The sequence below is a fragment of the Anoplophora glabripennis genome, unplaced genomic scaffold (genome assembly GCF_000390285.2).
Source record: "Anoplophora glabripennis isolate ALB-LARVAE unplaced genomic scaffold, Agla_2.0 scaffold1, whole genome shotgun sequence".
NCBI lineage: Eukaryota > Metazoa > Arthropoda > Insecta > Coleoptera > Cerambycidae > Anoplophora > Anoplophora glabripennis.
Window position 1 is genome coordinate 2,508,668 of NW_019417028.1, and position 14,558 is coordinate 2,523,225.

A 14,558-nucleotide genomic window follows, 5' to 3' on the forward strand; every position below is an offset into this window, starting at 1 on the left:
AACATATTGTGCCGCCAAAAGTTAAGCCCACGTTTTTTTTATGCGCATAGAAAAATTTTCATTTCTAGTGATATTTGAAAGCCAAAAAGCCAAAAATCTCCGTGGATATACGATTCACCCAAACCAAAACAGATAGCGCCTAGTCTATAAATGATAATGGAATTCATTTTACTGTCAACATATTTTTCCTTAGGTCAATCAAACTATTTAATTATTTTTATTAATTTAATATACGCGAAGGCTTTTAAAAGCTATATCTCTTTTACTTCATATGGAATTAGGGACAGATATGGACAAAAAAAAACAAACGCAAGGCAGACACATAAATAACCTAATCTAAATTAAACGAGAAAGGTGCAGAAGCAGGCCAAAATGACAACTCATAAAAGTGCAAAAAATCTTATTAAGAGATATCTGCGACCTCCTAGGGGTCGTAATTTTTCAATAATTGTAGCGAGCGGTGAGCATGCTCTAAAACGAATTTTTTTCTACTCGAGCACTAAACATTTGTTTACCTTTCTTCGCTCTCCATATTCGCATACTTTTTACGCCTGCTTTAAATGCAAAAAAATTCAATATAACCCACAGGCGTGACAACATGCTAGAACGTCTAAGGATATGTCAGAAACACAACTTTTTCACCAACTCAAGGCAATAAAAGATTTACTAGAACTATTAAATGGAAGAAGTTAAGGTTTCCCCACAAAACTGAAACCGTTGTATCGGGTGTTTCAAAATTCACGCAAGATTCGAATTTCGCGCCATCTGTGCGGTAAATGTTGCCAACCCAAAAAAAAGGCAGCGTGACAGCCGACAGTTAAGGGTTATTAACCCTCAAAGGTCACACTAGTGCGATTTCGCACCACCGTTTTTTTTTGAACAGCTGACATTTCTCAGGTAGCAGCTGCCGAGGATTCCCCACCAGAATAATTCCTTCTATAGCCCAAACGGTTGAGGCGTACCGCAGCTGGCCTCAATCTGTTATTGTCAGCCCGATCGGTGCGAATTCGCACTAGTGTGACTTTAGTGTGGGCAAAAGTGTGGTTGAATTTAATATGTATAATCTAGAAATGCAAATTTCCTATTCTTTCACCTCATTTTACGTGTCGAATAGTTGAATAATAATCTTTTCTAACTTTTTTTTCATTAATAGTACTTAGTTATAACATGTATTTGTCAATATTTATGTATAATACTGTTTAAATTAATATTTTTATGCAAAAGAGTGTAAAATAAACATCAATTTACAGAAACGGAGCCAAAAATCACAACTTCAAAAAATATCTACTTATAATCGAAATTCCGGGAAAAATCGATAATATCATTTTATCAAAATGGGGTATTTTTTTAAATATAGACTGAACTTCAAAATCAAATAAAAAAGTCATTTTTCGAAAAAATTATTTTCAACCGGATTTTTTATTAATAATTTTTTTTTCAAACCTAATTACATACTTTGATTTCTCTTAAAATCTTACCCCTGTTTTGATATAAACACCCTGTTTTCGTTAACAAATAAAGAAGACAAAGGTTCAAAGTTGGCAAAATCCCAATTCGTACTAGTGTGACCTTTAATGCGGCCCACCCACCCCAAGTGTGACCTTTGAGTGGAAAAAACGGCGACATCGCTGTCATCAGTCGTCAATTAAGTTAGATAGTGACAGACACATATGAAATATAAATCGACTACTGACTCTCGGTCCACGGTAAAACCATATATCGGACTATTAGTATCAAACCATCTTCGAAAGTTTTGTGATATTTTTTCACAAAAAAAAGCAATACGAAGTTCTACGCCTTCCCAGGAGTATCACTCGCCGAAAAAAACCGCGCGACAAAAATCCAGTAGGAAACGTAGGCGTAGACATGGCGCCCAACTAAGGGGCTTCGAGTGGACAAGCGCGCCCAGAAGGACCTCGCAACCAGGCATCGGCATGGAAAACAGATATCCACCTCCAATCCCACAAAGGCATACACAAATGGACAGCGAATTGTCTTTTGGACCCGCAAAACATTCCACTCCAAGGCAGGAACCAACCACAGCAGAACAACGTCTCATTGATGCGTTTACGGTAGACTTACGCAATGTGATACAGCCACAAACAAGGCCAACACCTTGCCACACCTCTAGCGGTGGAAACACGGAGTGTCCGGTAAGGTTCCCGCGCAAGGTGGAAAGGTATTGTCGGGAACACAATAAACCAGAAGAGGAGCGAGCATATCTCGTGCTGGTCCAGCTGCGTGGTGATGCGGAAAAATAGGCACGGCAATTCGAGCATACACAAATAACGTATCTGGAGCTTCAACGTCGCATAATTCAAAAATACAACTCTCCACAAATCCATATAGCCAGTTTCTATATAATCTTGGCAGAGGACATGTTCTCGAAATGGACGGAGGCCACCACAACATCAACCACAACAGGGGACGTCGTACTTCGACACCTAGAGAATGACGTGTTTGCACGTTATGGACCACCACAGATTTTAATTTCGGACAGCGGGACTATCTTCAACAGTCGACGCTACGCCCGATTCCTTGAGCAGCATAGGATCACCAAACTCACCGCCACTGTCTCGTATCAACGAGGAAATCCTGTCGAGTAGGCTCCAGGAGCTAAAGAAGGTTCTTCGTGCTCTGATGCGTGGACACCATCGCGCATCGTCGGGGACCTATACCTGCCCCAAACACTGTTCGTACTCTGGACAAGACGTAACGCAGCCATTGGAGAGACACCTTCGAAAGTCTTGTTAGGCTTCGACCCGCCTAAATCAGGGCACTGGGACGTCCCCGCGTACCAAGAAGCAAGACAGCAGCAACAGAGACCAGAACGAGCTGTCATCCAAGATCGCCAACAAGATTTCCAAGCGAAACGCCATGAACCAGACGCCCAACCACACCCCATTGAACCATTGAACCATTCTTCTTCGAAAATGCGACTGGTCAGCATTAACAGTTAATGGTGCTCGCTATCGCGACTTGATAATCCAGTTTTTTGTTCCTTAATTGGATGTAGATGACAAGTGGTTTCAACAAGACGGTGTCACATGCCATACATCCCAAGAAACAATTAAATTACTGCATGGATCATTTCCTGGTCGTGTAATTTCCCGTTTTGGTGATCAGAATTGGCTGCCCAGATCATGCGTTGGACTTTTTTCTTCGGGTTTTTTGAAGTCTATGGTTTATGCCAACAAGCCCACGAGGTTATTCAAAACGGCCATGGAAAATTTCGACAAAAGAGTGCGTATGTGCCAGCAAAGCCAGATATGCTATTACCTTATACTGTATACTTTATGAATCACTAAAAAATTTACAATTTTTAATTCAAAATTACTCCTTTCTGGAATTTTGGAACACTTCAAATATGTTTTAGTTTCGTTTGCGAATAATTATAATAAAAATGGAACTTTGTTGTTGCCTTTAGAAAGCTAAATTAGGGGGACCCCTTCTTTTGTAATACCGCTGCCTCAATATTTTAAAATTAAATGAGGTAGGGGGAAATCTTGACGCACGTATTAAGACGATTTCTCTTTCTTATAAATTTCCTAAAAATCCCTCGTGGAATTATGAAAAACATGTACACGAATCAAGAAAGGTGAGATTTGACAACAGTGTACGTTGTTTTTTACATCCAATTTTTTTTATACACCCTATATTAATTCTTTTAATACAATTCAAGCTAGCACCAACCAAAAGAAATGGAATTAAAAAGTTTTTTAAGAAATAAAAGTACCTCGCGACCCACTCAATTCTCGCTGAAAAAAAACCGTTATAATCCTAAAAAAAATTGAGTTTCCTTTAAGTCGCTTCCAATCCTCATAAAACTGGGAACAAATTAAATTTAATTTCAGTTTTATACGAGAAACCTCTTCCATTCGAAAAAAAAATCTAAGTACATCCATTCAAAGTAAATCCACGTTAAAAAAATGGCACGACATTCATTTCAATGGGAATATTAAACGGATCAGTTATTAAAATCGGCGTTGGATTCTGTGGCAATAAATTTTTTGTCGAATCCAAGACCGACACCATCATCCATCCGTAATGGTCAATCGATCACCTACCTAGAATAGTCCGGTTTGTTCCGTGGTCGGCTGTTGTAGAATAACGGCTCAGAGTCGATGCTGTTGTCCTGGTACTGGCGAGAGTTTTGTCCTACGTGGGGGGTGTTGTAGCTTGTGTAGTCGTCGGTGTTAGGGGAGTATCGCTAAAAAAAACTTAATTTCTTAGAACCATGCTACTATCCTATATATTTTTCTCCCTAGAAGTTTGACTGCCTTAATTTTAACAGACGATAGAATACATTAAAATAAACAAAAAACCTCATATGACATGGGTCCTAAACTCAACCATTTCTAAGAAACTTACGAGACTTACAGGTTTAGGGACAACCTAATGTAGGTACCGATAGATTTCTACTGTTGGGTTATTTCTTGTATTACCCAAACAAAATCCTTAACCGAACATAACCCAACTTTATTTAGAAATCTACAGATCTACGTAGAATTAGGTTAGGACACGATTTTCTTTGTGTATGAACCTAACCTAACCTCACTTTATGTAGAAATCTGTGATAGTCCTTTAAAACCGCCAACATTACAAACCCGCCTTTCCAAATGGTTATGAGTCACATAACCAGTAATTTTGTTTGGAACAGTAATTAAATTTTGATAAAATTCAAAATTATCAGAACAACAAAATCAAGGTTACGTTGAAACACAACATTCTGTTTCACCGGATCTGTCTTATGGACACCTAGGTCGCCCTACCTANTTGTAAAGTTGAAAATGGCCGAGATATTGAGCAAAAACTATTTTTCCTTAAATTCAAAATGGCGGCTGACGGAGGAGTGGAATTCAGTCGCGATTCTAAATTTCACTACTATTGACCCCCCCTAAAAGTTAGAACAATAAAATTGTGGTCGCTAATCTCGTGCTGAAGTAATGGCAGTCAAACTTCTTACATCCTGTAGACCTGTATAGGTCCTAATTTTATGACCACCTTGTATATTTTGATAAAATTGTCGCATACAAGTTATCCAAAAAACGGAGTAACCTCAACACATATTTTTTAAAAAAGTTATGCTATCGAAGTGAAAATATTCTTTTTAGAATATTTTCCTTTGAAACGGGTTCTGTCTATTTCGAGATAAATCGTATTTCTTTTTCGTAGAATGAAAAGTTCACGAGACTTACAGGTTTAGGGACAACCTAATGTAGGTACGTAAATTGTACCGCTAGATTTCTACTGTTGGGTTATTTCATGTATTACCCAAACAAAAACCTTAACCGAACATAACCCAACTTTATTTAGAAATCTACAGATCTACGTAGAATTAGGTTAGGACACGATTTTCTTTATGTGTATGAACCTAACCTAACCTCACTTTATGTGGAAATCTGTGTCAAAAACCAGATAGTCCTTTAAAACCGCCAACTTTACAAACCAGTCTTTCCAAATGATTACGAGTCACATAACCAGTAATTTTGTTTGGAACAGTAATTAAATTTTGATAAAATTAAAAATTATCAGAACAACAAAGTCAAGGTTACGTTGAAACACAACATTCTGTTTCACCGGATCTGTCTTATGGACACCTAGGTCGCCCTACCTAAGTTCGTTAGACGTTTTTCAATGGAGATCTTCCAAGAGAACTAATTTCTTTAATTTTTTGCTGAGAATAGCACAGGACTGTAACCAAATTCATAACACTCTTGGAATATTGTTTCTTGTGCATCGAAAAACGTTGTAGAATAAAAAAAAGTACAGGGAGTTATTCTTAAGATATAACTAACCCTTTCAAGGGTTCTTTTACTGGGCAAAGTTAAATAAACTAAATTCATGAAATAGTTTAGAGTCAAACAATTTTTATGTAGGATACCTTGTAAAATTTAACCGAACGCTTCGTGAGATGGCACCGTCTATTAAAGTGTGATCACTGTGTTGGACGATAAGCCTCTGGAGTAGTCTATAAATCCTTGTTTACTACACAGAGGTATGACGGTAAATATGTATTTATATAAAAATGCACCTGGATGTACCAGAAAATATGCATGCAAGTCTTTCTATGGACAGATGTCGTGGGGAGCGATAGTTTGACAAACTCACTTCCTAGCTTCCAACTTTTTTGTCTTCTTGAAAAAAATTCGTGGAAATTTGTAAGTCTTCGAAGTTAGGTGTTAGTGAATTTATAGTTAATATTTTTGCAGAACTTTCTGCACAAAATATATCATTTAATATGTCATATTCCTTCTTTAAAAGTAAAAGTAAGGGAAAAATACGTTTAAGATCTCAAAATGTTCGTAACCTCACGAGCTTTCTTATAAACGATAGCCATTTTTGGGAATATTTCAAAATTCAAAATGGCGGCCACAAAATGACAACTATAATTAGAAATTAAAAAAAATTGTTTCGTTCTTTGTTTTAAATTCTTTTTTCCTTGGAAATTCCCTTATTTTATTCTTAGGTTTTCGGTTTTTGGCCTTGTTGAGTCGGATTTTCTTTTTTTTAAGTTCCAAAGTTGTTGGGGTTTTTGTTACCTTTTTTTTTTGCCCTTTTTTTTGGTTTTTAGACCATATATCTCTAGAAAAAAGGATTTATTGTCTAAAAGTAGCTTCTTTTATGTTTTTTGACGTACTGACTTTGAGTTAATGGATTATGAAGTCTTAATAATTAGGGGAATTAAAATGGGCCATTTTTTGGTCTATTTTTTATGTTTGTTGACATACTGACTTGGATTTTTGTTATCCTGAAGACTAATAAAATTTGGGTGATGAGATCTGACCATTTCATTTTACCATTTTTGGCATTCTTTGACCACATCTCTGGTAAAAGTGATATTTGTCTAGAAACAACGTTTTTATGTTTTTTGAGATCATAATTTCGATTACTGGAACATTAAGGTACAAACAAATTTGGGTTGTAAGAACTGGCCATTTTTTGGACAATTTTTTGGCACCTAGGAAATTAATTAGGTAGGTTTAAATTACTAGGGTTCCGATTAATTAGGCTTTTAGTTTCGGATCTTGACGCCTTTGGCTTTGTTAGATTTAAGGTTCTTAGGTTTGGGGTTTGATGTCAAAAAATGACAAAAAATTGTCAAAAAATGGTTAGTTCTTACAACCTAAATTTGTTTGTACTTTAGGATTCCAGTAATCACGATAATTCCAATAATTATGATGTCAAAAAACATAAAACAGTTTTTTTTTTAGACAAATCTGAAATCATCGAATTCCGTATCATTTTCGTTAAAAGTCAACAAATCGATATAAATAAGAACCATAGTGCTTTTCATCGTTAATGCAGTGGATTTAATAATATAATTTGGAAAAGCTAATAGCAGATATGATAATTTCATACTTATTTAGTTATTTTTAGCCAAACTTATGCCCTCCAGTTTTACCCTTACGCCTGGTTCATTATGAATTTTTGGTCTAGAAAGAATAATCTTAAGAAATTGACATGGGCATAGAGTGCAGCTTGTGTACCGATTGAAATTAGGAAAGATAAAAAAAATTGACCACAAATAAAGCCATTTTCTTTCCTTAAGTCAAATGAGATCGAAACAAACACCAAACCTTTGGAACACGTGATTTTCTCAATATTATTTTGCAATAGAGACCTACTTTAAAAACATTAAACATCTATTCTACTTAATGATGACAAGATTATTAAATAATGAACTTTTTCTTCGATAATTACGGTTTGATAAAGCAAATTAATTAATCATTTATGGAAGACAATGTCTTATGATATTAAAAGGGCAATTATTCCCTTTGTTGGTTATTTATTTAAATGCGACAGGTGACTCATTGAATTTGAAGTCATCTCTTATTAAAATTCCATTTAATTACAATGGAAGATTCCTCTTTAGAAGTTTGAAGTTTGACATAATAAAAGACTTGTTTTTACGTTAAACAACAACGAATACGAATAAGACAGAATTTTGATCAGCCGTTTTGTGCCTTTGGAAAGATTGCTAAAAGTATAACAGCGACCTAAATGGCTGAATATTTTTTTGACTGTCTGGACAATGCAAGATTAATTGCCACGACAAACGACCCAACACAACACCATTGTTTTCCTTTGGCACTCACCTGGTGGTGTCTCCGGTGCGTCCCAGGACTGAGGTGGTGTTGGTGGGTGGTCGGCAGCTGCGACAGGTGGTGTTGTGCGTTGGGGGCGTCGTCTCTCTCGTACGAGTTCTCCCTCGACGTTTCGAGAGACCGCTGCGGCGTGTTGATCTGGTGCGCCGCCGAGCGGAATTGGGAGGCGGACGAGTTGGCGTGTTGACCAACGGGATAATTCAGATCGGACGTGTAGTCGCTGTCCTCCGAATACCCCGCTGAAATTTCATTGTCAAAGTGATTATCATAAGCTGGAAAAGAGGATAACGGTGGTGTTTACACAAAGATGCTTTGGAATTTCGATCATATAATAAAATGCCAAATAACGTCTAACAAACGCGCGGCACATACACACATAATACAACACAACATTCGACGTTCACAGAAAATTTATGAAAATTGAATATTGGGTTTTCATCTGTACGAGGTCTGTTCAGAAAATAACAGAAAATTTAACACAATCTACGCAATAACAGTTAATTTTCTGAGCACGCCAAATAGAGTACCGATCACTTTCTTCAAAGAAATAATTGACTTGTTTTTCTTGTCAAAATATCGAAAGTATAATGAAATTACAAAAGAAAACGTGGAAAGTCAATAAAAATGTATTTTACGAGGTCTGACGATATCTTTCACAGACTTTTGCTTACACCAATCGAAAGAGCGGTAGCTGCTATGTAAGAGCCACAATTCATTTGTTAAGTAAGAATTTTGAGAAGCCGAGCGCAGCATGGGCACTATGACGTCACAGCGCTTCCCTCTCATGGCTAGCGCTAAGCCGCGCGGATCACGCTGTCTTTAACGAACGTTTACTTGGTCATTTCTTGGTCGAATCCATTCAAAAAAAAAATCGGCGTATAAAGGAAGTCTTTTACTTTATAACGAGCCCAAGTTTATCACAAAATATTAAATAGAACAGCCACAATACCGTTTAAAAGAAATTATCTCGGTGGGATCAAGCCGATTTTTTTTCTTAATTCATGTTTTTTAAGCACTATTTGATGCAATTGATTTGAAATCTGTATACTAAAAAATCGCTGAAACAAGGACTCTAATTACCGTTTTTTTTTGTTAACTTAAAAATCTGAAATTTACACAGACGCGAGATAATGTAATTACCTTTAGATCCTTTTTATGGAACTTCGATATCTTGACTTGGGCAGAAGATATACGCATTCGCGTTTTCGATTTTATAAATTTGCAGTAAGCCGCCATTTTGAAATTGAGGGTCCGGATTGCGGGTTTTTGTTGAGCACCCCAACAGTTATCTTTTCCTATAGTTTCATCCAATTTCAGTCAAATTCTTTTTATCTAATACTGAAAATTTTACAATTTTTTTTCACCGTTAATTTTGCAATGTAAAAAAATAGCGAGCTTTCACAAATGCTTTTCCTTTTAGTAAATTGTCTCCGGAACAAAATCTAAAAGTATACCTCATGTCGATTAGAGGCTTATTTTCGAAGATATAAGCGAAAAACTGAAAAAAGAGCAATTTTTTTTTCTTTCGTTATTTATTTATTTATTTATTTATTTCACTACATATCCAACAGGCAAATGCCCAGTTATAGGATACAATGTCAATGTTATAAACAATATGACGCTCGACCTCTACAAATACACAAATTTAGGCTTTTATTCTGTGTATTTTTTACTAAATTTTAAGCCCATAAAACCCGAGTTAGGCCCGATTTGTTTGGTCTAGTTTGCCCGGATTGAAAGTCATTTATGTGTTATTCTTATATCTTTAAAGCTACAATGTTGCAACGTAACTGGGAAAACCTTCGCAACTGAGCTTATGTAGATGCATTACAGAGATCTGGTGTGTAAATTATTGCTTCTCGGATTGTTCGAACAGTAAAAACTGTAATTGAAGTCGTCTGCCGGCTATTTATAACAGCTGTTTCCTGGGAAACTTGAGAGAGAGGACAAAAGGAAGCGATCGACATACCTATATATTAAATCCTATAGTGTACTGCAGTTTTATGACAACGCGAGTCGTATTTCCATATGTTTTATGATTATAACTGGCGGGGTAATAAAGTAAAAGTTCACAATGCGTAACTCATAATTCCAAAGACAATTCTTGCAAATTGTAGACTAGAATGTGATAGTGGACTCGTACAAGAAAAATACTACTTTTGATAGAACAAATCATAGCTATTTTCTATACTTTAATTTTTGGCAGTAGTGCTCGTTTTTGTGATTGTCTTGGGTTTCATTGGCAGTTGGTTGTGACCCGTTTGACCAGTCACGAGACTACATTAGCGTGGCCACACGTTCCATGGACCTAATTCTCCTAGGTTTTTTTATATAGGACTACATGAAGAGTATTTAGACCAGATATACACTTCCTTATTTTTTGACATGTCGTAGTTTATGCAAATTCAACGTTACATACTGATTTGGATTAGTTTTATGCTAAGTTTTAAGAAAGGTTTAGAGGGTTCATCTCTTACAGCAAGAGAGATACTGATAAAACAACGTGCCTTGTCAATATACACCAGTTTCATATTTAATTTATCAAAAATATCAGCTGTGCTTGGGGTGCCAAATATAAGGAAACACATTTCATACGAACAAATAATTATATCTCCCTATAGCGACATAGTTAATAATAATACACCATGAAATATCTAAATGTTATAAAGCTAGACAGATATTATAGTGGAGTGGATAACTGAACAATTACGTTATCAATACGGCGTCTATAATTTACAAGTGCCTGGACCGAGCTGACATTACAGTCATTACTGCAATATGAATGTCTCCGTAATCATGTATTCTCTAATTTAATCAAACGCGTATGCGGACGGAGTAATTACCATTAGCATTTGTTACCCATTATATGAGGATTCAGTCCGTCGTACTTCTAAATAATAATAACATACTGGGTGACCTACATTTTGATATGGATAAACACTCTTTTATTAAATATGTAGTATAATCGTAAAAGCTCATAAATTTTCGTTTGGGATGCTAATATCTAATATCTGTTTATGCGAGGGAAAACAATGTTTAGGTACCTAAATATTCACAAATAAATCCTGGGAAAATGAATCCTACATTGAGATGTACCCCTGGGCAATCGTATTAATTTGCAGATGTTGAATATTTTGCTTCCAAGGGAAGATTTATGGTAATACGCCGTAAAAGGGTACACAAAACGTAATAATAGGTATTGTACATAAAATACGATTATTAAAAGCATACAGTGTTTTCAAAAAAATTAGCTCAGGATGACAGAACATTAAAAATAAAACAATTTTTTGCTAGGACTATGGACATGGTCCTACTGTTTTTTGTTTTTGAGGTCAAAGATGATCCTCTAAATAAAATTTTGTTCATAACAAAACCAATGGTATAGTCTTTCCGAAGTCAGTTAAATATATATAAAAAACCCTACCAATAAAATTTAATGTTTCATAGGCGTCCCTAAAAAAGTTTTCTCCCAAAGGTAAAAAATGATAATAATTTGTATATAATAATGTGTAGAAAATTTCTAGAATATGTTTTATTTGACTAACAACATATTTTAATTATGTATTTATGTCCTTTCAAAAGGTCTCCAAAATGATGCCATGTTGTAATGATAATAGTAAACAAAATATCCCTTTTATTTTTCCCTTTCGCCATTGTAATATGACTAATAGATGGTGCCTACATTAAATTAAAATTACCTGAATCACAACAAATTCCGCATTGCTGCACTGCACTGCTAGGCCATTTGTTGACAACTGAATTTATGGCGAGGTCGCCCAGTGCGGATGTGTTTGTACCGCGTTTGTCCGCGCGCTATTTCTTCAACTGGGCGACCAGACCTGTATATGGGTATGGCTAAATAAATATGGGAACAGGTTTTTCTAATGTTTCAATGCCGAGTTGCTGCGTCGGAAAGACTATATTATGTATTAAAAATTGTCTTTTGAGACGCTAAACTATGGGATCACCAACTACGATCTTTTCTAGCGACATTTTTTTAAATAAGTTGTTCCTAGCACAATTTAGAAAGAGTATATTGTCTATTTCCATTTAATCTGCTACCCACTATTATCGGTTCTTGTTGGTACTGTCAACTTTGTTAGAAACGTAATAACACATCACAGAATATAATATGTACCTACTGAAAATGTCTAATTATGGATCTTTCGTTACAATGTTTTGTCACAATTCAACAGGATCTTGAGAAATTCGGAATAAACAAAAAATTATGCGATGTAGGTACCGACTTTATTTTATGTTGATATAAAAATTCTACGTAAAATTTCACTTATGGAATCGACCCTATTCTTAAAACAATAACATAGTGGCGTTGTAGCACGCAACTTGATAAATATTACATTGGATCCACCCCTTACACGGATTGTCATCACGGATTTGCTTAATAAAACAATTTAAATGAAAAACACGGTGTTCCTTCCCACTACACTGAGTTTCAAGACAGACGTCTGTTAAAGAAGTCCGGTTATTTGCTTGTACAATTTCTTATTTCGTATGGTAAGGGACGTCGGTATCATTTGTTTGATGAAAAAAAAAAAAAAAAAGAAAACTGCAAAAACAATTAAATCCCCGACATGAAAGACACTTCTAGAAGGCTTCTAGTCATTATAAAATATTCAGTGAGCCTAGGAACGGTACTAGTTTTTATATTACTGTAATCTTTTCTGTGTTGGATGTAACTGAGGCTTTTAGCAACGCTGTACATGGAGATTTGGTCTATTTATGAGACTTAGGGGGCAGATAGTACAACGAAAAATGATGATACTTTGTCATATAAACTTATTTCGAAGTCTCAACGTTTTTGAGATACAGGGTACTGTAAATATCTTCTGAAGTAATAGAGGTATTTGAAGTAAATTTGGTACGCTACTTTATTTTTTATTTAAATTACTTGAAACCAACTGAAATATTTCAAACAGGAATTTAAAAAATTCATTAGCGTACAGTATCTGGCTAATTTTAAAGGAAAAAGAAAAATATATTTTGCCGTAAAACAGAGACAGATATCGACAAAATGTAAGAGGAATTTTTTGTTCCCATTGACAGGCTTTTTCAGAACATATAATCAATTATTATTTTGTACAGGACCGTAATATATTTTTTTATAAAATAGTCGAATACCTCCGCCATTGTTTACACCAAATTTAGTTCAAATACCTCTATTTTTTTCAGAAGATATTTACAGTAAATGATTTGTTTTAATTATTAACACCCTATATCTCGAAAGCCGGTTGATATTTCAAAATAGGATTAATAACAAAATACTATCATTTTTCGTTGTATTATCTGCTCCCATAAATCAAAACTGAGACACCCTGTAGATAGACAATTTTATTGACAGATATATACAAGGTGTTTGGAAAAGTTGGTACAAAATTTAAGGAGGTGAAAATAGAGCCAAAAATAGTAAAAAACGTTCCTATAAACATTCATCCTTCGGAATACCGTTGCTGTGATATGGCCCTCCAAAGGAGTCTTATATTTTGGATATTTTTTAAAATAACTTTCTTTCTGATTAAGATAATGGAATGAAAATTGTAGGTAATAATCATACCGTAAGGGTCTTTAACTATCATAAGTTTCGTCAAAGTCGGTTATAAATAAGGATAGTTTTCTAACTAACCTTAACAGGAATTTTTCGAATTTTTTATTCCTTTGAATTCAAGTAAGTAAATAATATTATCCATCTCAGTAACGGTGCTCCGGAGGACCAATGTATATTGGAACCTTTTTTACTATTTTTGGTTTGATTTTCACCTCCTTAAATTTTGTACCAACTTTTCCAAACATCCTGTATTTTAGCTAAACAATATTTTTCAATACTTACTGCCAGTATTTTTAACCGTTATATTTTACTTTATTTTTCCAATCAAACTTACGAATTCAGAAGGCGTTTTCGTTTAGAAACAATATCACATATTTATTACGACGACTACATAAAAAATTAAGCGATCTAATGAAAAAAATCTACTTACAGTGGCCGAAATACTGCATTTGTCGGCGCGCTTGTTCGGCGCGCGCCTCCTGGTCCATTATATTGTTCAGCATTTCCAGTTTCCTCTGCAAGTCCGACGCCTCTATATTTTCCGGATCTGAAACACCACGTCATTATTCTCAACGAATGCCTTTCAGGTGAAATGCAGCCGGGGTGCTTTATATATCGCTTGTGGTGTGTTGTCGTGTGGCTGTTGTTGTTTTACTGTGTCGAGAATGAACAAAGAATGCAACGTGGTGGTACGCTAGTTTTGTTTTGGTGTAAATACGGCTCTTTAGGTTTAAAATGGGCGGCGATTGAAATCATACACCTATTTAATACCGGACAGGAATATAAGAATTAATCAGGCCCAACAATTCTGCGGCACCGTACTCGGGGTGTTTCTAAAATATGGTGCAAAATGCGTTTATAAAAAAAACCTTTCTGAGAAAAATTCA

General features: G+C 35.4%; 1 protein-coding gene across 1 annotated transcript in view; it reads right to left on the minus strand.

Annotated features, from left to right (window-relative positions):
• Positions 1-14,558, minus strand: part of LOC108910349 (protein unc-13 homolog B) — a 465,101-nt gene that overhangs the window by 337,499 nt on the left and 113,044 nt on the right. Inside the window, exons 6-8 of the mRNA XM_018715183.1 lie at positions 14,102-14,218; positions 8,100-8,380; positions 4,068-4,210 (exon numbers count right to left, since the gene is read on the minus strand). Coding sequence (XP_018570699.1) covers positions 4,068-4,210; positions 8,100-8,380; positions 14,102-14,218 — 541 coding nt within the window. The remainder of the gene's footprint in view (positions 1-4,067; positions 4,211-8,099; positions 8,381-14,101; positions 14,219-14,558) is intronic.